Source organism: Danio rerio, chromosome 18 (assembly GCF_049306965.1).
Source record: "Danio rerio strain Tuebingen ecotype United States chromosome 18, GRCz12tu, whole genome shotgun sequence".
NCBI classification, from domain to species: domain Eukaryota; kingdom Metazoa; phylum Chordata; class Actinopteri; order Cypriniformes; family Danionidae; genus Danio; species Danio rerio.
In genome coordinates, this window is record NC_133193.1 from 15167587 (window position 1) to 15191218 (window position 23632).

At 36.0% G+C, this 23632-nt stretch overlaps 1 protein-coding gene across 1 annotated transcript in view; it reads left to right on the forward strand.

Moving 5' to 3' along the window:
• cdh13 (cadherin 13, H-cadherin (heart)) overlaps positions 1-23632 on the forward strand; it is a 574628-nt gene that overhangs the window by 258676 nt on the left and 292320 nt on the right. Inside the window, exon 4 of the mRNA XM_068214885.2 lies at positions 7491-7604. Coding sequence (XP_068070986.2) covers positions 7491-7604 — 114 coding nt within the window. The remainder of the gene's footprint in view (positions 1-7490; positions 7605-23632) is intronic.

Consider the following 23632-nt stretch of genomic DNA (forward strand, 5'->3'; position numbering starts at 1 on the left):
CCTTACTCTCAGTTCTCAAAGGTGCATTTTCTGTCCTTGAGAACGCAGTGAGGGGAGAGTGGCAAAGGAGTACATCAATAACCCCAACATAGACCTTCATTTTTCCAACTGAGAAGGTTCTTAAAGTTGCATCAGTCTTTCTCTCCATCGCTCACTGCGGTGAGTCAAGGAGTTGACGGAGATGTTTCATCTTCTGTGTAATACCCGTCACTCCGTCACTTGTGCCTCTTATGTAGTGGATGAGAATAGCATGAACTCCCTTTATGATGAGGACATGTTGGTTACTTTCTCATGGAAATGTGCACTCAGCCAAGGTGAAGCCTATACCTAGGGACTGATAGGATGTTTTTGGCAGCTGTTATAAATGTCAATACAGAGACAGAATGCCCGACAGTGAGTTTAAAGTAGTCTCTGGTGATGATACAAGTTGGTAATGACAATGATAATGCTGACATCTTGAAGACAGAAAGACTGTGTTTCATTTGCGTACCCTTTTCTGTTAAAAAAGAAGAATGCTAAGGTACAGATCTTTTGTGTTCCAAGAAAAGGTATGCTTGCTTTAATGATGCTTAAAGGACTACTGAATTATTTTATAATAGTAATTATTTAATCATTTTATAAATTTTTTTTAATCATTTTGTGTGAATTTGATATTTGTATTTTACCTTGATGGGTGAGTATGACATTTTGAGGTGTTTTTGTGCTTACTCAACAAAAAATATATAATATATATAAAAAATAAACTTTTCTTTTTCATAGAGTCAGTCAGTTTGTTGGTTGTGGCCTGTGGAATGTTGGTCTACTCCACTTTAATGGCTGTGTGTAGATGCTGTATATTGGCTTGAACTGGAAGACGCTGTACGCAAATAATATATGACATTTTATTTTATTTTACAGTAGATATTCAATTATTTAATGTCATTATTTCTAAATTTAATTATTATTTATTATTAAAACTTAATTAAATAATTTATTTTTATTCAACGTATCTGGCATATGTTTTATACAGCGGATGCCCTTCCAGCTGCAACCCAGTACTGTAAAACATCCATACACACTCATTCATACACAAACACTATAGAATGATTTCAAGCAGCCGCCTTTTTAAAAGTGAAATCGAGGCTGTGGTGGGAAAAAACCAGGGAGTATCATTTGGAGTCACATAGGAACGTTGTGTACATGATTCTTTCACAATATTAGACTGAAATAATTATAATAATAAAAAAACACGGCCATTTCCTTCTTACATTTAAGCACTCTTAAACACAGCTGATTTACCATAGTATTCACCAATGCTCAAGAGAAATGACTGTGATTGTCAGAGAAGGTCACCAGTTCACTGCACTTCACCTATGTTTACCGAGTGCAAACAAACACAGACGAGCAAACGACTGATCTTCCCTTTAAAACGCTCCAGTGTCTCTGTATTTGAGTTTGCACTTGATGAAGAGCAGTGAACTGACAACCTTCACATCAAATCACTGTGATTTTTGTTGGCCCCTGGTGAACACTACGGCAAATCAGCAGTGTTTTAGAACGTGCTCAACGACGCTTAAATTTTAACAGGAAATGGCCTTTTTTAAAATTTCAGTACCGGGACAACTCTATTACAGACAACAACGTGGGTGTGCTACAGAGCACTGCATTGTTTGCAATGGTTGTTTAATCGCTCATTGGGTTACATAGACTGAAGCAGGGAAGCATACTCATGGTGTTTACCTGGTGCCATGAACTGAACCCTCTTAAACACTCTTAAAGAAATTATAATTTTGTTTAATGCCTAATATGCTTTGAATTGTTTAAATTAAACTTAACTGAATGATATTAAATTGATGTTTACACCATATCTGCATTTTGTTTACAGTGCTGATCTACTTCCAGTTTCTTTCCACTGTAGCCTCGCTTTTGTTTTTTTAAAATGGTGGCTGCAAGAAATAAGCGTATGGCCAATTTACTTTATTCAATTTACCTATAGCACATGTCTTTGGACTGCGGGGAAAACCGGAGCACCGGAGGAAACGTATGAGGAGAACGTACAAATTCCAGACAGAAAAGCCTACTGGTCCAGCCTGGAGTCAAACCAGCGCCCTTCTTGCTGTGAGGCGACAGTGCTAACCACTAAGCCACCGTGTTGCCCTCTCGTGTTTTTTATTAAAAACAATTTTTATTAAGGTTTTTCCGAAATAAATTATGGGACGTACTGTGACTTCTCAGTCTGGGAATATTTGAAATTGTATACAAAATGATTCTCTGGTTACACATACACATACCTTCAACTGTGTGTGGTCGGTTGAACATTTTTTCACCCATATTTCAATATGTTATTTCCACACAATTTAATCAGAATGTTAAAGTAGGTTCTTTGCTTGCCTCTAATATGCTTACCATGTGATGCTGAAAAATTATGTTTTATGAAATCCATGTAATGCAGACACCAAAATTCAAACCCATAACCACTTGAAACTGGTAATGATTTCCCTTGAATAAGCCACCTTCAAAATACTGTGCGTTTGTGTTCTGAGACGTGAATATTACATACGCCAGGTTATGATGATGCGCGCATTACCTGGCCATGAATGCTGTGTCAGTGGGAAGCAAACAAATGACTTCATTCCCTTCGTTCCATTCCACCTTTATACGCTCCGTCATCCTGACAGCCTGTGGGCTCCAGCAGCTCCGACTCTAGCCTCTCACTCCATTCCCCTATCACTCCACCACTGCTACGCCCGACCAAAGACATCCAGCAAGGACAGAACGCGCCGTGCTTCCGATGTAAATGCAAAGTTTGTGACCGCATCCCAAACCATTCCCCGCCCAACAAAAAATGACATAAGAGTAGGACACAATAAATGGCTTGTCAAGGGTATCTCTCTGTCTGTGGAGGGAACTTGTTTGGAGCAAACAAACCGAAATAGAAACATAAAAATGACTAGATTGACAATAAAGAGCCTTTTTAGTGGTGCTTTTTTGGTATCTGCAAACTATGTAGTCACTGTATCTGCTGTTTCCTACTGTAGGTGACATTTTTGTTCCTTCTCTTCGTTCTGAATCGTAATGCAGCCTGGGTAGGTTCACTGTTGTAATGAGTACAGATGCATGCTGGGATCTGTGTGGCAACATGCTGCCAGCTGAAAGTCTGCTTATGTGAAGCAAAACAGGCATTTTTGTCCAAACAGAGATATCTCTGTTCACTATAAAGCATATTATGACTGTTAATACCACATTTGCTTTGATAATCGAATTCATTTCTGTGTTTAATGGCGTTCTTTTGCTCGTGACAGCAGGATGTTGAAAGTAATTCCCTCAATAAAGAGAGTATTTTTTTTTAGAGAGAAACAGTGGAATCTATCTGCTAATGATATCAAAACAACAGGAGCCCGTAATAATTCATTTCAAGAACTGATTTCTTTCAAATTGCAATACTATTAGGATTGATCCTTGGGGATTTTTAAAACATTTTTCATTCTTGCAAAAAAATGTCACCCATCAATCTTGATGGCTTTTTGAACGCTCTTTCTCATATTAATAGCCCAGGCTGTTCCTAGAGATAGTGGAGGTGTGATGGATCCATTTCACAAATGGGATCTTCTTTCCGTGCAGATCATGATGGGCCATTTATGTTCTAATGTGATTTGCTAATGTACTTTTATTTTATTTCTCTGATCGGAAATTCATATTTCACTACTGTACTGCAATCAGCTCAGAGTGTATGTTAGTTTTGTAAGACTGAACATTGAAATGGATTTGAATAATGCTTGTTGGATGGTTATGTCTAGGGAAATCTACACATTAGCATCCCCATTCATCTCAATGGCAGTTGCTTGACAAGTACAAAACTGTTCACTGTTCGTGTAAAAAAAATTTGGGAGAATTTCCCACCCACTTGTTCAGAATTGGTAAAAATGTCAGCATTTATATTGATTTATTTAAAATGCAAGATTTAACAGAAAAAATAAACATAATCATTTTACAAGATCACAGTTTAAGAAGATATACAACTTTTCAAAGAACCATTGTTTATCCACTTAATTATTCATTTACTTACATCAGCAGAGATGCAATGTCCAAAGCATCAAAATAAATAATTTACAAAATCTTAAGTGTTTATTTATTTACAAGAGATTCTTTAAATTTTGTTTCCTTTTTATCTTAAAATATTTTGTTTAAAATATTAAAACATAATTATTAAAATATTATGTCAGATCATGTGATATGTGGATTTCATTTTTATTTTTTATTTTACCATGTTATAGAAAAACAAAAACATTTCTTTGAGGTTACAGAAAATATCTAAAATATCTTTTTTTAAATAGGCCTTTAAAGTTAATAATGGCTTAAAATGGTTTAATTTATTTATATTACACTGTAAACCTAAATTGCTATAGCTTTTGTTTGTTTTATATTGGTTTATTTATTTATATTTATTAAATCTGATAATTGTATATCTTTAAATGATTTCAATATTTCAATATATTTTATCTAGATTTATGAAATTGTGTTGAGTCTACAAAAGTGGATACGTGATTTATAAAGTTTTATGTTTTTCTGGTATTTTTTGTGAATACAAATATGCATTCATTATCTCCAAGAAAGAAAGAAAGAAAGAAAGAAAGAAAGAAAGAAAGAAAGAAAGAAAGAAAGAAAGAAAGAAAGAAAGAAAGAAAGAAAGAAAGAAAGAAAGAAAGAAAGAAAGAAAGAAAGAAAGAAAGAAAGAAAAAGAAAGTAAGCCGCAGCCGCTTGCTGCTTCAATGGAGCCTTTAACCGGTCTCTCACACACAAATGCATACATCTAAACGTGCACATTTCATGCACAAACACACCTATTAAATGTGAAAACAAACTCTCGACAACTAAAAGCTACTGGCTGCTGTGTCTTTAATATGGTGTAAAGATTATGCGTTACTGAAACATCAAGGAGGACGCAGCAAAGAAATATAACTTATTAATGCTTTATTATTTTATGCAACTCCTTTAAATTTAAAATGGAAACATAAGGGCGATCTTAAGATCTTATGTTTCCATTAAAAAATAATAATAATAGTAATAATAATAAAACCCCTAGCCTATAAGATGTTTTCTAGAATATCCTAAACTGACCAGTAGCTATGCTATATATCCTATATATTAAACGCACCCCTAGGCAGGATATTTTGATCTGGGGAGCGTTCACTCGTACTGGGTCATCAATGGAAAAGCGGTTGTTCCTTGCGCCAACTGGTGGCTATTGCATGAAGCACAATTTTTATTTTTATTTATTTTATGAAAAGGTGGCCTTCGCTGCTGCAGCAATGTGCGTGACTGCACATGACAAATTGCAGCACTACACATGAAGAAACCGTGTTCTCAGTATTACATCTGTAATAAAGAAGGACACATTAATGTATTTAAATTTATCTGACGATGAGCTTGTATCCTTTAAATGTCAGACACTATGCAAAATATATTTTGTTACTTGGATTGTTGATACATTTGGAGCCTATTTCTTGTTTTATTGTTTTTATATTTTTTTAAAATATCTATTTTTTATCAATAACCCTTGTGGAAAAAAACACAGATGTAAACATAAAATGTGTTATAAATGTTCTGACATTTATTATGTTATGACATGTTTTTTTGTTATTGTTTTTTTTTTAAAGTCTTCAAATTTTATGTAATAACAGTTAATATTTAAAAACAAAATTACTTTACTACTTTGCTTTTAAATTATTTATTGTGTTTTCCGCTCCATCAAATAAAGCCAAATATTAGTATAAGATAATAAACAAATCAATCAATCAATCAATCAATCAATAAATGAACAAATCAAATTTGCCAACCTCAATTTGTTGCACTTTTTTGTGATGCTGAAGTTGGTACAGAAGCTGCAGTTCCAGCACCTTGCAGAGCAGGGACTCATTTGTCCTTTCTAACTAGCTTAATCCTAGCTAACTACTGTAGCTAAACCCACTGATTTTGCAGAAAGCACTCTCTCTGTTCATCCAAAGACATTACAGAACCATTTACTTGTGCCACATGTCCGTTTAGGGCCAATGGGATCGCACATGGGTCGCTGCCACCATGCTAATATATTCCGTTTTACCCGTTGCTGTCAATGCTGAGTGACAAATATAATTTGTGCTGCCATCTAATTGCCCTTAGGGGCTCTAATTGCAACAGTGTTGACAAAGGAAAGAGAATAGAACAGAATGATGGGGAAGAAAGAACGGATCAGAGCGGGTAACATGAGAGAGGCTGATTAGCTACGTTATTGAATTGAGATGCTAATAAACTTCAGCAATCATCACATGGAAGCCTGAACCCACAGAAAACACACACACACACACACACACAAACACACACACACACACACACACACACACACACACACACACACACACACACACACACACACACACACACACACACACACACACACACACACACACACATTTATTGCAGTTATACACTTTTGGTAGGATGAGATCTGTGGCTCAGATTGCATATTTTACATCTTTATATTGGCTGATTCTGATTGGGACATTCTGCGGTCAAATACTTAAGCATAACGACCACTAAACTATATAATTGACTGTTGTCCATGGCAACCGATCTCCTACACAGTGTTAATTTAATGTCTTTCATATCACTCTGTGCACTTTCCATTGCGTTTGCTAAAATTATTTCAACCTAAATCAATATTTCATGTCACTTATTTGGTGAGTAGCCGCATAATAAGCAAGATAATGTACAGTCTGGTGGTCATTATCACAAAATAAACCCCATCAGGATGACACGAAATAGCGATGTTTTGCTATAATGACAGGCTGACTGCACAGTACGCCTTTCTATCATCTTTTTCCTCTTTATGGCGCAGACTCCATTCAAATACTTTTAGACCATTAGAATGAATATTTGTGATATTATTTTCTCAGGTGTTAAAATGGGATGTGGCTTTCAATTAAGCTTCTACAAAAAAAGAGGAAGCAATGGTTGAAAATGTGTCAATCTGCCATAATGACGGATTTTTAATGACTTTCATATAAGGACACATTTGTGCTGACGTTCTGGCTTATGTTTTCTATAAGATTTCTGCAAACGTTATGACTGTTTTTTATTTGTTTTAAATAACATTATATGGAAGAATGCAGTGGATGAGTTCGTTGTGTCCTTCATGAAGGGATTTACATTGATTTTATGAAATATTCATAGCATTATGGGACTAATGTGCTGTATAATAGCGTCGCGGTTAGAGATCTGGAATGGCAACTAAAAGGTTGAAGGTTAAAACCCTCCAGGGGTAATTTATGATCCATTAAAATCATCTTCTCAAGCAGGACATTTAGCCCAATGGATGTTCCAGTAATAAGTGTACTAGATGTTTATTTGAATAAAACAGTCAGGTAAATGTGATATTGCCTACTAATATGGCTTATATTTGGCAATTAGTATCGATTGTATTTCTGAAGAAACCCTTAACACATTTGAACTTTCCTGTTTGTTCTGTGATTTAGGAGATCCTGGGTCTGTCAGACACGATGTCATACCGATCTAAAAGATCTTTGATAGTGCCTCCCATGTTCATCCCAGAGAACCAGCGAGCTCCATTTCCCAGGTTAATTGGAAAGGTAAGACCATCTATTTATACACTAATTGAGCACAGTCTTGGTTGTTAAGCATATTTTTGTGGTGTTGAAAGTGTAGGTGTGACAGTGCTACCTTCAGTTCTTCGGCTTTTAAGCTAAGTTTGCTGTGAGTTTTAATGTTCTGCTGAATTAATAAAAAAATGAGGCATGGGGCGATATTTATGCATAGGTTTTTTACTTTAGAATTTTACAACTAAAATTCTAATATGCTAATATGATTTTATACATTTCATACATTTTGTTAATCAAAGTAAAAATTTTAAAGTTAAAGTTGTGGATTATTTAACTAATAGTAATGTACATGGACTGAAAATGGGGAAAAAAGTTGGAGAAAAGTGAATTCTTCCTTGTGACTAAAAATTAGAGAGCAAAATTAAAATGTTTGAATTTTCAGGCCCTAAAATGCCGTTGTTCTTTAGACTCATTGACAAAACTGGTAACAAGTTAAGATTTCATCATTTAACACAGTTTGGTGTAAATGTAATCATAATAAAAAAGCTTTAAAGTTTGAATTGGTAGCAAACTTGAAATTGTTGTTTAAAAACTCAATTTTAGACATTTATTTAAAACAAGAAATGTTGGAATCAAAAACTGCAAAAGTGCTAGAATATCTTTGGGTTTAAAGATGCTCTTGTATTTATCAATGCTCTGTGTGCAAATCTGAGTGAAATCCAAAGTTTTTACAATATTCCATTTGAACCTAAATAATTGCTATTTTATAAAACAGCAATGCCAAACGCCGTAGGACGTTGCATTTTGTTTGGAAATGAAAATCGGTTTGATATCAGAATCCAACATCAGGCTTACATTAATGTCCAACATTGGACAGATGTTGCATTTTCATTACTTGCCAATGCAACCTAAAATCAAACAAGTATCAATGTCTAATGATGTTACAGCTAGATGTTTTATGGATGTTACCAATATGCATCTATCAGATGATGGATTTTGGTTGCAATACCTGTTGAATAGATGTCAGTATTTGACGTCAATATGCACTGGTTTAAGATGTTGGCTCGACATTGGATTTTGGTCACTTTCCAACACAAACTAAAATCAACCAAACATCATTGTTATATCACGTCGTTATTGGACATCAAAATAACATTGTCCGTAAACACTGGCGATTTAAATCTAACCTAAGATTAACATTTTATGAAGTTGTGTCTGCTGGGGAAAATATAATCTGAGAATTACCTGTATAAGCCTATTACAATGAAGGTAGTTTATTTCAATTTATTTTGCATTAAAAAAGTGACCAATGCTGCAATTGTTTGTCAGTAGATGTAATGCACATATACATGTTTATCAAAATATGTACAAAAATCAGCCACAAAATGTGTTGAATATATTTCACAAATACGCTGATGTTACTTCATAGTGTGTAACATTCTTTTTCTACATTGAATGAATTAACAAACTGATAAATGAACAAATGGTTGAATGAATGAATGAATGAATAAATGAATCCATCCATCCATCCATTTATTTCATCCATCCATCCATCCATTTATATCATCCATCCATCCATCCATCCATTTATTTCATCCATCCATCCATCCATGAATGAAATACAGTACAGTATGTGTAACTTTAGTAAAATAGTGAAATGTTGTTTATGCATACTGTAGTAAAGGTATGAATTTAGAAAATAAATGAAATATAGGTATCTTTTCTGGCTCCAAACAGACCTGAATGTGTTTTGAGCAATAACCATGTCCCGTATTCTTTGAAAATACCTAATACCTGGAATATATTAAATTGTATATGACATTGTTTTTGATTTATTTATGCAGGCTTCGTTGTTTGGCATGGATTTGTATTCCGATCTCTAAAATTTCACAGACCTCAGAGACCACAGATAGGTCAAAAATGTAAGCATGCGGGGAGAAAAAAGGAAAGACAAAAAACAAACACGATTTGCACATCATATTTGATTTGCAAGCTTGAGATATGTGAGTTTTGCCCTAGTTGTGCTTCTTTCCATTTTATTATCACAGTACCAGCCTGTATATATGGATGTCTCGGGGGAGACACTGTAGATTTTTGCAGAATATCTGTGTTGTTGGGCTTTGAGGTGATGCCATCAGTACAGCCCTGTTTTTTTAATACAATAGTTGGGTGCTGTTTTACCATTCAGTGAGAAAGATAAAAAAAACTGAAAAGGATTGTTGGAGGAAAATAATTTGTTTTGGAAATGTGTGTTTGCAGCAGGAATCAAATGTTTGCGGCTCTTCCTGTTCACTTTCTTTTTGTGGCTGTGTCTCAGCGTGGGCTGAGGGTTATTCCACAGCGAAATAAAAGTGCTAGATTACTGTGGCGCAGTGAATAAACCATGGTGTGTGCCATTTTTTGAGGTCTTTATTCTAGTGTTGAATGCAAGGGCTGAATTATATTGCAATTTCACCCACTGACAGAACAACCCCTCTGTATTGCACATGGATTACTATACTTCAGCAAACAGCAGAAAATACAGAGAGGTCCATTGGGAGTCTGATGAGACTGACTTATTCCCAGCCTGCTTCTATATACATCTACATGTGACATGTGTTCAGTGGTGTGGCTTTGGTTTTGAAAAGTGTGTGTGTGTGGGGGAGTGGGGACACACACAATTGAATAAATTGTTTCAACACATGCTCATTGTGAAAACGTACCCCTGTATACATTTCTGGAGAGCACAAATTATGTAGCCAGAGCTATGCATCTTTAAAACAAATGCTATAGGGCGTTATGATGCTGCCGATGGCTTCTGTTTCTTCTGGCTGACCACTGACCTTCATGTGGACAGCTTTTTCGCTGTCACCAGTTTGCCCAATAGCTTATGGTGTTAACTGTGATGAGTTGACCTTGATGATGGAGTTCAAGTCCACTGAAGAACGGTTCCAGAAAGAAAATAAAACAAAATTCCTGCGTTTACATGAATATGGTTTTTATAAATTTTTTTTTAGATTGATTTAAACCTGTAATTTTAAACTAAAAATTCTAAAAATGTAAATAAAATAAATAAATAAATAAATAACTTTATAGTCTGTGTGCTGAATACATATTTTGTAATAGCAAATGCAGATAGACTGCGCTAAACTTAATATGTATGTTAATATATGAAAATGCTGATCATTACTTTAATGGTTTACTTTTATGCATAAACCACCAAATTTAGGCCCCGTTTAAACGAATACAATTTAGTTTTAAAATGGTGTTTTAAAACACAAACGATCCACGTCCACACTGGTGTTTCACCCAGCATTTATGAACAGCTTTCAGTCCATACTACACAGCTGAAAACACACATCATGTGACCACACACACACACACTACAGCGTATGCACGTGTCTGAGCTCTAGTCAGTCAGCGGTGCTCTGTGGGCACTTCCCCAGATGAGAGCAGCGCAGGTCGGACAGTTCACCAAGGACATACAAATAGATTTCATCTCACTATAGTTGTTAAACAAGAGATTTCATTCATCTTGTTTCTATCTAATGACTTTTTTGATCTTTTGAATCTATTACTTGTTCTCATGTAATGTGTTTTGGCTGAGCGCAAAGATAAGTTAAAATATTCATTTATGTAACTGCGTACACTGATTCTGCACATTTGACTGATTGCTTGCTAATATTGTATAAAATTATTGCACATGACACTTTTATAATACCATTATTGATTATTAAAACTGATATTCAGCAATAGAGACAGGGTGTGTTTCATATTTCTTTAAAGAAAATTAAAGAAAGCTGTTATGTTATTGGCACCATTTTGTTATAAATATGCATACAGATGACAGTCATATAAATATGCAACTACATGACGCCTCAACATTTTAAATATCTGTTAAGTTAATATCAAAATGTGTAATTTCTGTGGAGCACTAAGATTAACAGGTGTAGACATATTCTGTATAACAGAAATGGCTAATATTTTGATCTGAGCTAATTTCATCCGTGTTGATTTGTAAGTCATCTGTTGCTTTTTGGCATTTCATCACTTGCATCACTGACTCAATCACTTCAACCTTTATACCAGTTCACTGCAACTTTAACCTATTTACCTTTCAGTTTTTTTAAAGCATACGTGTAAAGTTGCTGGACGTGGATGCACACATCGACAAAAACTTACTCCGTATCAGTCACATTGCTCCATGGTGAGGATGGCACACGGTTAAAAAATCTTAAAATCGTTAGTGGTGGGGGTACATGTCCCCCCTGTCCCTAGTGGAAATTATGCCCCTGCATATGTCGGCGCTCTCTCAATCTACAGGACTTTCCTTACAGCAGTTTTGCTACAAGCACAACCACATTTGGGGACTGGCTACTGTGACCTATTTCATTTGGTAGCGGCTGCTGTATATTGGAAACCAGGCAAAATGGATTTTCCACTTGGATAAATCTTGTTTCCTTCGCTGTTTACCTACCATACGGCGTACATTCATTTTTCATAATTTCCACTGAATGGGAAGGCTAAAAGAAATTGGGAATTGCCCGGAGGCTGGTGAAAGCTTGAAGGGAAGCAGAGGGGTTTCCCAGATGTTCTCTCTCTATGGGAAATGGCAGTAAATGGGTTTGGTGTCTGAGAAAGCCTTCTGTTTCTTTTTAAATTTCCATCATTCTCGCGGGATGTTGTTTATTTGTGTTATTGTTGCACAAAGATGAATCACGCTGCCACTGACTATTTGCTAACGCTTTAAGAAAAAACACTAACTGAATAAGATACCCTCTGACAGATTTACTCTCACAATTGTTCAATCATAAAATTGTTGTACATTCTCTATATACATTAATACTGACACCTACTGGTGTGGATCCATGAAGTTTGTTTATTGACTTTATTCTAAAATGCGGAAGTGCGCCTGTTTTCACGATTGTCTTAAAACTTCCGATTCTGTCACCTATGGGAGAAATGACTAGGAATAATAAACAGCAGAAAACGGTCAAACTACTTGCTCTACAAACAAATGTTTGCATGACTATACAGACCAAGTAGAATAATATAATAAGAAAATATCAAATTGCAACATCAAGCAGCGTAATGAGCAGTTTTTAACGTCAAAAAATTAATGGAAGTGAAAGAGAGCGGAAGTCTCAAGCCAAAAAGATTCAAATGGCAGGGCCCACTCGTCGGTGGAGAATAAGGTCAATACACAGAGTATATTTTCTGTTGGTCTGCATGTCCATATCTTTTCATCCATCCATTTATCCATTCATCCAACCATTCATCCATTTCTTATCATGTTTATCCATTCATCCATCATTCATCTATCATAATATACCATTCAATCATCAATGCATTATTTTATTAACCTGTCATTTTATCAGTTTATTGTAATTTAATTTCATTAATTCATTCTTCCATTATTTTGTTTACCAGCTTATCAATATGTCTATTAATCTACCCATCATTGTCTTTTCATTTATCCATCCATCCATCCATCCGTCTGTTCATCCATCCGTCCGTCCATCCATCCATCCATCCATCAATCCATCCATCCATCCATCCATCCATCCATCCATCCATCCATCCATCCATCCATCCATCCATCCATCCATCCTTCCATCCATCCATCCATCCATCCATCCATCCATCCATCCATCCATTCATTTGTTATTCTGTTGAGCCATTCTTCCATCCATCTTTCATAATAAATATTGTTTTATCAGCAATACATTTTTCTATCAATCTATCATTTAATCTATTTATTGTTTTATATGTTCATTCATTCACCTACCTACCCATTATTTTGTTTATCAGTTTATCATTCTATTTATCTATCCATCATTGTCATTCCTTCCATCCATCTGTCCATCCATCCATTCGTTTGTCCTTCCGTCAGTCCGTCCGTCCATCCATCCATCCATCCATCCATCCATCCATCCATCCCTCCATTCTTTGTTCTTTTGATTTATCCATCTATCATCACTTTCATTCTTTATTACATTCTATCATCCATCCATTTTTTTTACCAATCTATCCTTTTTTCCTTCCTTTTTTCCATTGTTTATTAATTAGTTTGTTCGTTTGTTCTACAAATCTATGATTACATCCATCCAACCATTGTTCTATCTATTATTTTGTAGTCTGTCATTCTCTTTCCATTCATCCATCTTTTTAAAATAACGTTTGCAGAAAATGTTTGCAGGGCATCATTTCAATTTAATCTCTCCAGACCGGCACTCCAGATGTTAAATCATACAATGGGGCAAGTGGTTTTACTCCATCCTTTTTTGTAAAGATGAGTTCTATTGGACGGTGTTGACTTGAGATCCACTCTAGGTTAAGGGGGCTTGAAGTATTGGAAAAGTAATAAAGAACAGATTTGCCCTGATTCCTGTTCTGGCTTTGACATCAGTCTGCTGTGGGATTATGGGGGATTTATTATGGTGGAGTGTTCACCTGTAGCACTGCAATCTCACAAATGGGAAAAAGTCCATAGGTTCCCTCTTGGACCAGCAAGTAATTGTCTCTGGGCTGGTTTTTATGGGCAGCGCTGGTGTCTTTCTCACCTATTATGTCCTGGTCAAACCTTCCCCACAGCCATTGAACCACTGAGTTGCTGTGTACTTATTTTTTATTATTATTTTGTTTGCACCTGGAGCTGAAATGCTGTCCATATGACTTCACAATCTCAATTATTCTGCAGTGGTTTTCACCAATCAGAAGGAAAAATCATAACATAATTTCCCTCAGTGAAACGTTGATGGATGGCGAGGGAGATGTGTGTTTACTTTTCTGTATGTCTGTGCATGGCTAATACTGCAGGGTGCTGATTGTCTTTCATCGGCTTTGACCTTGCACTAACAAACACGAGTCTCTTGTGGAAAGAGAGAGAGAGTTCCTAGGCTGTAGTGTTAGTTAAGTGCTTTTTGTACTGTAGATATCTTTGTGCTGCTTGTTTTGCACTCTAGAGAGTGTGACCCCATCTCTTTCTGTCTTACCACTCTGTCTTTCCCTCTGTCTTTATTTTTTCTCTCACATTGAAAGCCACTTGTCAGCAGCGGGCATAAAGACTGAGATTTTATTGAACACATTTATTCAGTAAGGGTGCATTAATATGATCAAAAGTGACAGTAAATACAGGCAAAGTCACAAAAACTTCTACAGATAAATGCTGCTCTTAGATTTTCTGTTCGTGAAATAACACATAGTGTTGGTTTCCAAAAAATATACTAATTGTACACTGTAAAAAATAAATCCGTAAAATTTACGGTAAAAAAATGGCAGCTGTGGTTGCCAGTACTTTACCATTAAAAACACGGTACAAACTGTAAAAGTAATTTTTCATTTTTACGGTAAATTACCATATTTTATTAATTTATAGAGGTAATATGTGTGTATTTTGAATGATCAACATCTACACATCTTTTGTTTCACAGTTAGACACGTTAGCACACCCACATAAAGAAGGTGGTGATGAAATTACAAAATGAGCCAATGCTCATCACAATTAACTTTTCCCACAAGCAGAAAAGATTATCAGCATATAGAAGGTGCTCAGTGTCATTCACACAGCTACTAAACACCAGTATGGTAACACGCATAAAATAAAGTCATAAACATTGTTTATCAACATTAGATGTAACATAAATCTCTAATGTACATAACTGATGGGGAAACAACTAAAAAGATCCATTTTAATGTCAACCAAATGCATAAAAAGTTATGTGCCATGCAGGGAATTCTGGGAAAGTCAATTTACGGTTATATTACGGTAGTATTAAGGAATCGCCGTATATATTAAGGAAACACACCGTTAACCAGGTTACAGATTTGTACTGAAGCATTTTTACAGTTTTTTACAGTTAAAATCACGGCCATTTTTTACAGTGTATTAATAAAAAAGGTAAGATTCTTTTTATTAACAAACCATTAACTATAACTTTTAGCTCAGCCTCCGTATTGGCTGCTTATTAATAGTTTAGGGTTAAGATGTTGGGTAGGATATAGGATGTTGGATAGGACTGTGCAGAATATTTACAATTTAACAGCCAATATGTTAATAGGCAGGTAATAAGCCACTAGTTTATTATGAGATGTGGTACTTAAACCAGTGTGTTACTAAAACTATTTAGCAGCACAACTGTTTTTAATTATGATTATAAAAAATAAAAATGCAGTAAATCAGCAAAGTATAATCCATTCTGACAGACTGTGATCAGTGTTGCCAGGTCCGCGGGCTACTTTTGATCTGTATCTGCAGGTTGTTTTTTTCCATTGCGCGGGTTGTCACAAATCCCCTCAACCACAAAAAACCCAACGCTCCACTCTCCATCTATAGCCCCCTCCTGCTAGTCATCTTAAACACACATAATCCAAGCCCCCATCTCTAACACACACACACACACATTGCCATCAAACTTGAGTTTGTTTGAGTTTTTTGAGTCATATAGTATAATAAAATCAACAATATGCTATATCTGATGTCATATGCTAACATCACCTATATGTTATAAAACTGCAGGTTAACTTTGTTTATATGTAATAACTTATATTTGATTGTAACTTTAACTTAATTTGATTGTAATCCAGTAATTCACACCTTTTTAAAGCTGCTTTGAAAAAATAATTATTGTAAAAATCACTATACAATTAAACTTGAGTCAAAGTCAAACACAAAGTCAAGCAATGTCTTTAATATCATGTTTTTGTCCCAACAACACAGGGAAAATGTGTCATTGATTTATTAAATAGTTCAATAAGTAATTCAAATTTAATTTTGGTTTGTAAGACATGTTTTTCAACAATTTTGTCAGGAAATAGCCACTGCAGGACAGTCTCTCCAGTCAACACACAGATTTAACTATACATTAATGTGTCTTAAATGAACTTGTTGACCTGCTGAGAGCTATTTACTTAATTCTTGAATGAATCTGTCATTTGAGCAAATCAGATTTTCTAATGACTCAGTCAGTTAAATGACTCATTAAATATTTTCCACCTTGTAGCAGTTTTAATTTTTTGTATGAAGTGTAGTTTCAACCTGTATGAGTTTACCTGACTTGCATGACATTAAATATATTGTGTAATTAATATTGGGAAACCAATTAAAATGATATTAAAGAATAAAGGTTCACCCAGAAGTTAAAATTTTATCATCATTTACTCACCATTTACTTGTTCAAAACATGACTTTCTTTGTTTTGCTGAACAGAAAATACAATATTTTGAAGAATGATTGTAGCTGATGTCTGTATTGTAAACACTCAAAAATAAAGGTGCAAGTGGACATTGGTATCTTTAGGACAGTGTTTCTCAGCCGAGTTCCTGGTGGACCACAAGCTCTGGACATTTCTATGTCTTCTTATGTAAACACACCTTAATACAGATCTCGTTAGCTCATTAGCAGAGACTGAAATACCTGTAATGGGTGTGACTGACAAAGGAGACATCCGAAAGATGAAGTGTTGGTGGTCCAGGAACGAGGGTGAGAAGCTGTTTTTTTGTACCCTTAAGGTACTATGAGGTACACATTTGTACTTTTTAGATATTAAACTGTACCATTAAGGACATTTTAGGAACAAAAATATACCCTTTAAAAAGGCACCTTCCCAGTGATGGATTTTGTACCTTTAATTTGAGAGTGTAATTTTCTTTTCTAATATAAAACTTTATGGATGCCAGCAATCGAGACTCTACAAAATAACCTATTTTGTGTTCAACAGAAAAAAAAGAAAAAATATCTCATGAAGGTTTAACACTTTTGCAAATAAACAATGAGGTAATTCAAATTTTTGGGTGAAATATCCTTTTAACATTGCAATGCCACATGTAAACATGAATCCAATCATCGAAAATGCTTATAAGAGACTTTAAATATATAAAGCTGAAGTCAGAATTATTAGCCATCCTGTATATTTGTTCCCTGTAAATAAAATATATTTTTCAACACATTTCTAAACATACAGTACTTTTAATGACTAATTTATTTCTAATAAGGCAAGTTAATTAGGTAATTAGGCAAATCATTGTTTGTTCTGTAGACAATCGAAAAAAAAAATGGTTAAATGGGGCTAATAACATTTACTTTAAAATGTAAAAAAATAAATAAATTAAACAAAAAAATATATATTCTAGCCAAAATAAAACAAATTAGACTTTATCTTGAAAAATGAATATATATATATATATATATATATATATATATATATATATATATATATATATATATATATATATATATATATATATATATATATATATATTGGAAATATTATTGGAAATACTATGAACATTTCCTTGCTCTGTGTAAATCCAACTGACTTCAACTGTATATTTCCAAAATGTAACAGGACACATTTCTTCCCCAGGTCTTGTCATCTCTGTTTTCGTGGAACATTTTATCACACTTAAATACTTACGATCAAGAAGTTATTAAAACCCAAAACCTGAAATATAAGTAAAAATTGTAAAAGCAATGCTTCCATCAGCAAACACCACTCAGTTCTTGTTTTATTTTGGATTGTTTCCAAACGGAAAGTTAAGTGCTCTGTATCTAACACACAGAGACCAATTTCTATTCAAAGTCAAGCATCCGTAATTCAAGGGAGATTACACACCACTGCAGTGCTTGTACAGCCGAAAGCTATCAAGGCAGAAAGAAAGAGGGAAAGAATAAGAAAGTGAGGATCTTTCCTCTCCTCCCCTTCAGTGCTGGATTGTCAGAGAAGTCGGAGTCGGGTTCCTCCTCCCTGTCACATACAAGCAATGGCAAGAAACGGCTGCTCTTTCATGTCCTCCCTGCTCCTAATGAGAGCTGATAGAAATAGGTGAGCGTCTCCCCCAGGGCTGTTCGCTGACATCTAATGACTGAGAAGAAAGCCAGGGGAGGCTGTGTAGGCTTGTGTGTGTTTGTGTACATGTGTTTGTTTGTACGTTCAAATAAAGCACCACCTGTGAGCAGCCAAGCGGCGTCTGAGATATGCTTGCATGGCTGCTATTTTCACTGAGACCTCACCAGTAGCCTTGATCATGCTTAACTTGTCTTGTCACTTTTAGACAGTTCCTTGTATTCTGTACAGGAAGATTGACGGCTACAATCATGGAGCACATAAGGTGGATTGGGTTTGAAAGTGAGCCTCAGCATGACATGCTTAGTATAAAGAGTGCTTATAAAGGGTTCAGGAGGATAATGTCTCGTGCTGCTGTTGTTCATAAGATTTGTTTGTTCATTCCTTCCTTCATTCGTCCACATGTTCGTCTATTTGTCCATCAATATTTTTGTCCATCTGTCCACCAGTATTTTGTCCATCCATTCATCCATATTTCGTCCATCTGTCCATCCATCTGTCCATCTATCTATCTGTCTGTCCTTCCATCTGTCCATCAGTATTTTGTCCATCAGTATTTTGTCCATCTGTCTATCAGTATTTTTGCCGATCCATTCATCCATATTTTGTCCATCTGTCAATCCATCTGTCCATCCATCCATCTGTCCGTCCTTCCGTCTCTCTATCAGTATTTTGTCCATCTGTCTATCAGTATTTTTGCCGATCCATTCATCCATATTTTGTCCATCTGTCCATCCATCCATCTGTCCGTCCTTCCGTCTGTCCATCAGTATTTTGTCCATCTATCCATCAGTATTTTGTCCATCTGTCTATCAGTATTTTTGCCGATCCATTCATCCATATTTTGTCCATCTGTCCATCCATCCATCTGTCCGTCCTTCCGTCTGTCCATCAGTATTTTGTCCATCTATCCATTAGTATTTTGTCCATCTGTCTATCAGTATTTTTGCCGATCCATTCATCCATATTTTGTCTATCTGTCAATCCATCTGTCCATCCATCCATCTGTCCGTCCTTCCTTCTGTCTATCAGTATTTTGTCCATCTGTGCATCAGTATTTTTGTCCATCCATTCATCCATATTTTTGTTCATCTGTCCGTACATCCATCCACTCATCCATCCATCCACCCGTCCATCTATCTGTCTGTCCTTCTATCTGTCTATCAGTATTTTGTCCATCTGTCCATCAATATTTTTGTCCATCAGTATTTTTATCCATCCATCCATCCTTCCGTCCGTCCGTCAGTCTGTCCTTCCATCTGTCTATCAGTATTTTTGTCCATCCATTCATCCATATTTTGTCCACCTGTCCATCCATCTGTCTATCCATCCATCTGTCCGTCCTTCCATCTGTCCATCAGTATTTTGTCCATCTGTCCATTTGTATTTTTGTCCATCCTTTCATCCATATTTTGTCCATCTGTCCATCCATCTGTCCATAAATTCATCTGTATTTTTGTCCATCCATCCATCTGTCATCCATCCATTCATCCATCCATCCACCCGTCCATCCGTTCATCTACCCATCTGTCCTTCTGTCTGTCCATCAGTATTTTGTCCATCTGTTTATCAGTGTTTTGTCTATCTGTCCATCAGTATTTTGTCCATCTGTCCATCAGTATTTTGTCCATCTGTCCATCAGGGTTTTGTCCATCTATTCATCAGTGTTTTGTCCATCTGTCCATCAGTGTTTTGTCCATCTGTCCATCAGGGTTTTGTCCATCTATTCATCAGTGTTTTTTCCATCTGTCCATCAGTGTTTTGTCCATCTGTCCATCAGGGTTTTGTCCATCTATTCATCAGTGTTTTGTCCATCTGTCCATCAGTATTTTGTCCATCTGTTCATCAGTGTTTTGTCCATCTGTCCATCAGTATTTTGTCCATCTGTTCATCAGTGTTTTGTCCATCTGTCCATCAGTATTTTGTCCATCTGTTCATCAGTGTTTTGTCCATCTGTCCATCAGTATTTTGTCAATCTGTCCTTCAGGGTTTTGTCCATCTGTTCATCAGTGTTTTGTCCATCTGTCCATCAGTATTTTGCCCATCTGTTCATCAGTGTATTGTCCATCTGTCCATCAGGGTTTTGTCCATCTATTCATCAGTATTTTGTCCATCTGTCCATCAGCGTTTTGTCCATCTGTATATTAGCATTTTCTCCATCTGTCCATCAGTATTTTGTCCATCTGTCCATCAGCGTTTTGTCCATCTGTATATTAGCATTTTCTCCATCTGTCCATCAGTGTTTTTTTCATCTGTTCATCAGTGTTTTGTCCATCTGTCCATCAGTATTTTGTCCATATGTCCATCAGTGTATATATATATATATATATATATATATATATATATATATATATATATATATATATATATATATATATATATATATATCTTATTCACTAGTTTACCCAACTATAACGACATACGCTACTGAAAAACCTGAAAATCTGATAAGACTTCCATGAAAAAAAAATGGTACAATTTGAGCTCTTTACATTGCTGCCTTTACCCCCTTTTCCACTTTTCTCCTGTAAAGTCTTAGCTCCATTTTCTTTCTATTGCCTTCTAATTCTCGTGCTGAAGGAGACCATTGCACCTTTAATAAAGCGCCTCTGAAGTACAGAGAGAAAAGTTGTGTTTTATTGTTCTATCGGATCAATATCGCAGCTGTGCGCAGCAAACAGCAGAACGAAAACAAGCTCCATAGCAACCACTCACAAGACAAACCCGAAGCCGTTAAGCAGTTCTTCACAAGGCCGAAAGCAGTGTGGGTGGAAAACAGACACGACTCGCAGACAAGACAAAGAAGAACTGAGCTTGACGGACTCTTGCAGCGTGGAACTGCTGTAAACAGGCGACACTGCAGTTTGTTTGGGTATCTTTTGGCTCTCTTGCAATGGGCAGAAGAGTTAATTTACAGATGACCTGCGGTGGGATTCAATCATGATTGTGTCACAGGTGTACCTGCTCTATAGGAAAGTACTTTGCTGGGCTTCCTGCCTGTGTGTGTGTTATTTTTTGGAAAATGCTGCCACTGCGGTAAGAAAACAGTTTAAAAGCTGTTTTGCAGGACTTAGCTGGTTCAATCTTGTCTAGCTGGACTTCAATTTAGCCTTTCTGATAGCACCTTTTAACACCTTTTTAACACCTACATCAATTATACATGTTCATTTGTTAAATCGAGGAGTAATTTAATGAGGTTGCAGAATAAGATTCTGTATATGTGTATCTGTATGTGCCATCAATATCTTTATACTGAAGACACATTTTGTAGATTAGCATGAAAAGAAATTATTACATTATGGACCTCTTAAGCTCTGTCAGGTTGGATGGGAAGCGACGGTGTACAGCCTTTTTAAAATCTCTTAAAGAGTTGTTCAATAGGATTTAGGTCTGGGCTCTGGCTGGGCTACTCAGGCTGGACATTCACAGAGTTGTTGTGAAGCCACTCCATTGACATTTTGGTGGTATTCTTTGGCTCATTGTCCTGCTGGAAGATGAACCGTCGCCCCTTTCTGAGGTCAAGAGCACTCTGAAGCTGGTTTTCTTTCAGGATGTCTCTGTACATTGCTGCATTCATCTTTCCTTCTATTCTGACTAGTATTAGCCCCCATGCTTCAATGAAGAGATGGTATTAGCCTGGTGATGAGTGATGCCTGTTTTTTTTTTTTTTTTCCAAACGTTATGCCTGGGGTTCACTCCAAAGAGTTCAATTTTAGTCTCATCAGACCAGAGAATTTAGTTTTTCATAATCTAAGAGTCCTTCAGATGCCTTTTGGCAAATTCCAGGTGGGGGGAGTGGCTTCCTTCTGGCCACTCTGCCATAAAGGCCTGATTGGTGGATTGCTGCACAGATGGTGGTCCTTCTTTAAGGTGTTCCTTTCTCGACAGAAGAAAGCTGAGCTCAGACAGAGTGACCATCAGGTTATTGATTACCTCCCTGACTAAGGCCCTTCTCCCCTGATCACTCAGCTTAGATGGCCGGCCAGCTCCAGGAAGATTCCTGGTGGTTCCAAACATCTTCCACTTACAGACGATGGAGGCCACTGTGCTCACTGAAATTTTCAGAACAGCAATTTTTTCTGTAATCTTTCCCAACCTTCTGCCTCGATACAATCCTGTCTCGGAGGTCTACAGACAATTCCTTTGTCTTCATACTTGGTTTGTACTTCAACATGCACTGTCCACCCTGAGACCTTATATAGACTGGTGTGTGCCTTTTCAAATCATGTCTAATCAAATGAATTGACCACAGATGAACTCCAATTAGGCTGTTGAAACATCTCAAGAATGATCAGTGGAAACAAAATGTACCTAAACTCGATTTAAAGCTTCACAGCAAAGGCTGTGAATACTTACGTACATGGAATTGTCCAGGTTTTTTTATTTTTTTTTTAAATTTGCAACAATTTCAAATCTTTTATTTTTTCCACATTGGGGTATTGTGTGTAGAATTTTGAGGAAATAAATTAGTTTAATCTATTTTGGATTAACGTTGTAACGTAACAAAATGTGGAAAAACCAAAGCGCTATGAATACTTTCCGGATGCACTGTACATATACAACCTAGCATATTTAAGCAATAGCATTGTAAAGTCGTTTATCTTTGAGGAGTAAGCTACACTAAGATGTCTTCAGCCTATCTACTTGACAAAACATAAATATTTTAGCAGAAAAAAATTAGGTCGCTATAATTTTATTTAGCCAAAATAATTAGCCCATATTAGCCCAGCATGTTTAACAAGTAGGAATGCTAATCTTTCTGTAACAAAGACCAAAAGAGGCATTTAGAAAAAAAAAAAATCTTGTTGTCAAGGTTTGTTTTTAGCTAACTAACATTATTTTTAACAAAACTGACTGTATGTATGTAAATGTGAGCCTATACAGTACAGTAGGCCTATGTGTGTGCTAGTGTCTCTGTCAGCATGACTCTTTGATTTGTGTTTTTACAATCCTCTTTAATCCATGTTACGCGTATATTAACAGGCCTTCCACCAAACAAGACAGCTCTCATTGTGCTATAAAATTCAGCAATTTCACAGCTATTTGCCGGCCACAGTAAATACAGCAGGATTTCAAGGCCTCCTCCGGTGAAGCCTACATTTGTGTTCGCAAGAGTCTTAGCGAAAGCACTCGATGCATTTCTCGGAATAATAATAATGTTCCTTGAGTTAACAGAGCCTGTAATTATAAAGGAGAAAAACAGTATTAGTGTATGATCTGGCAGAAAGGATCTGT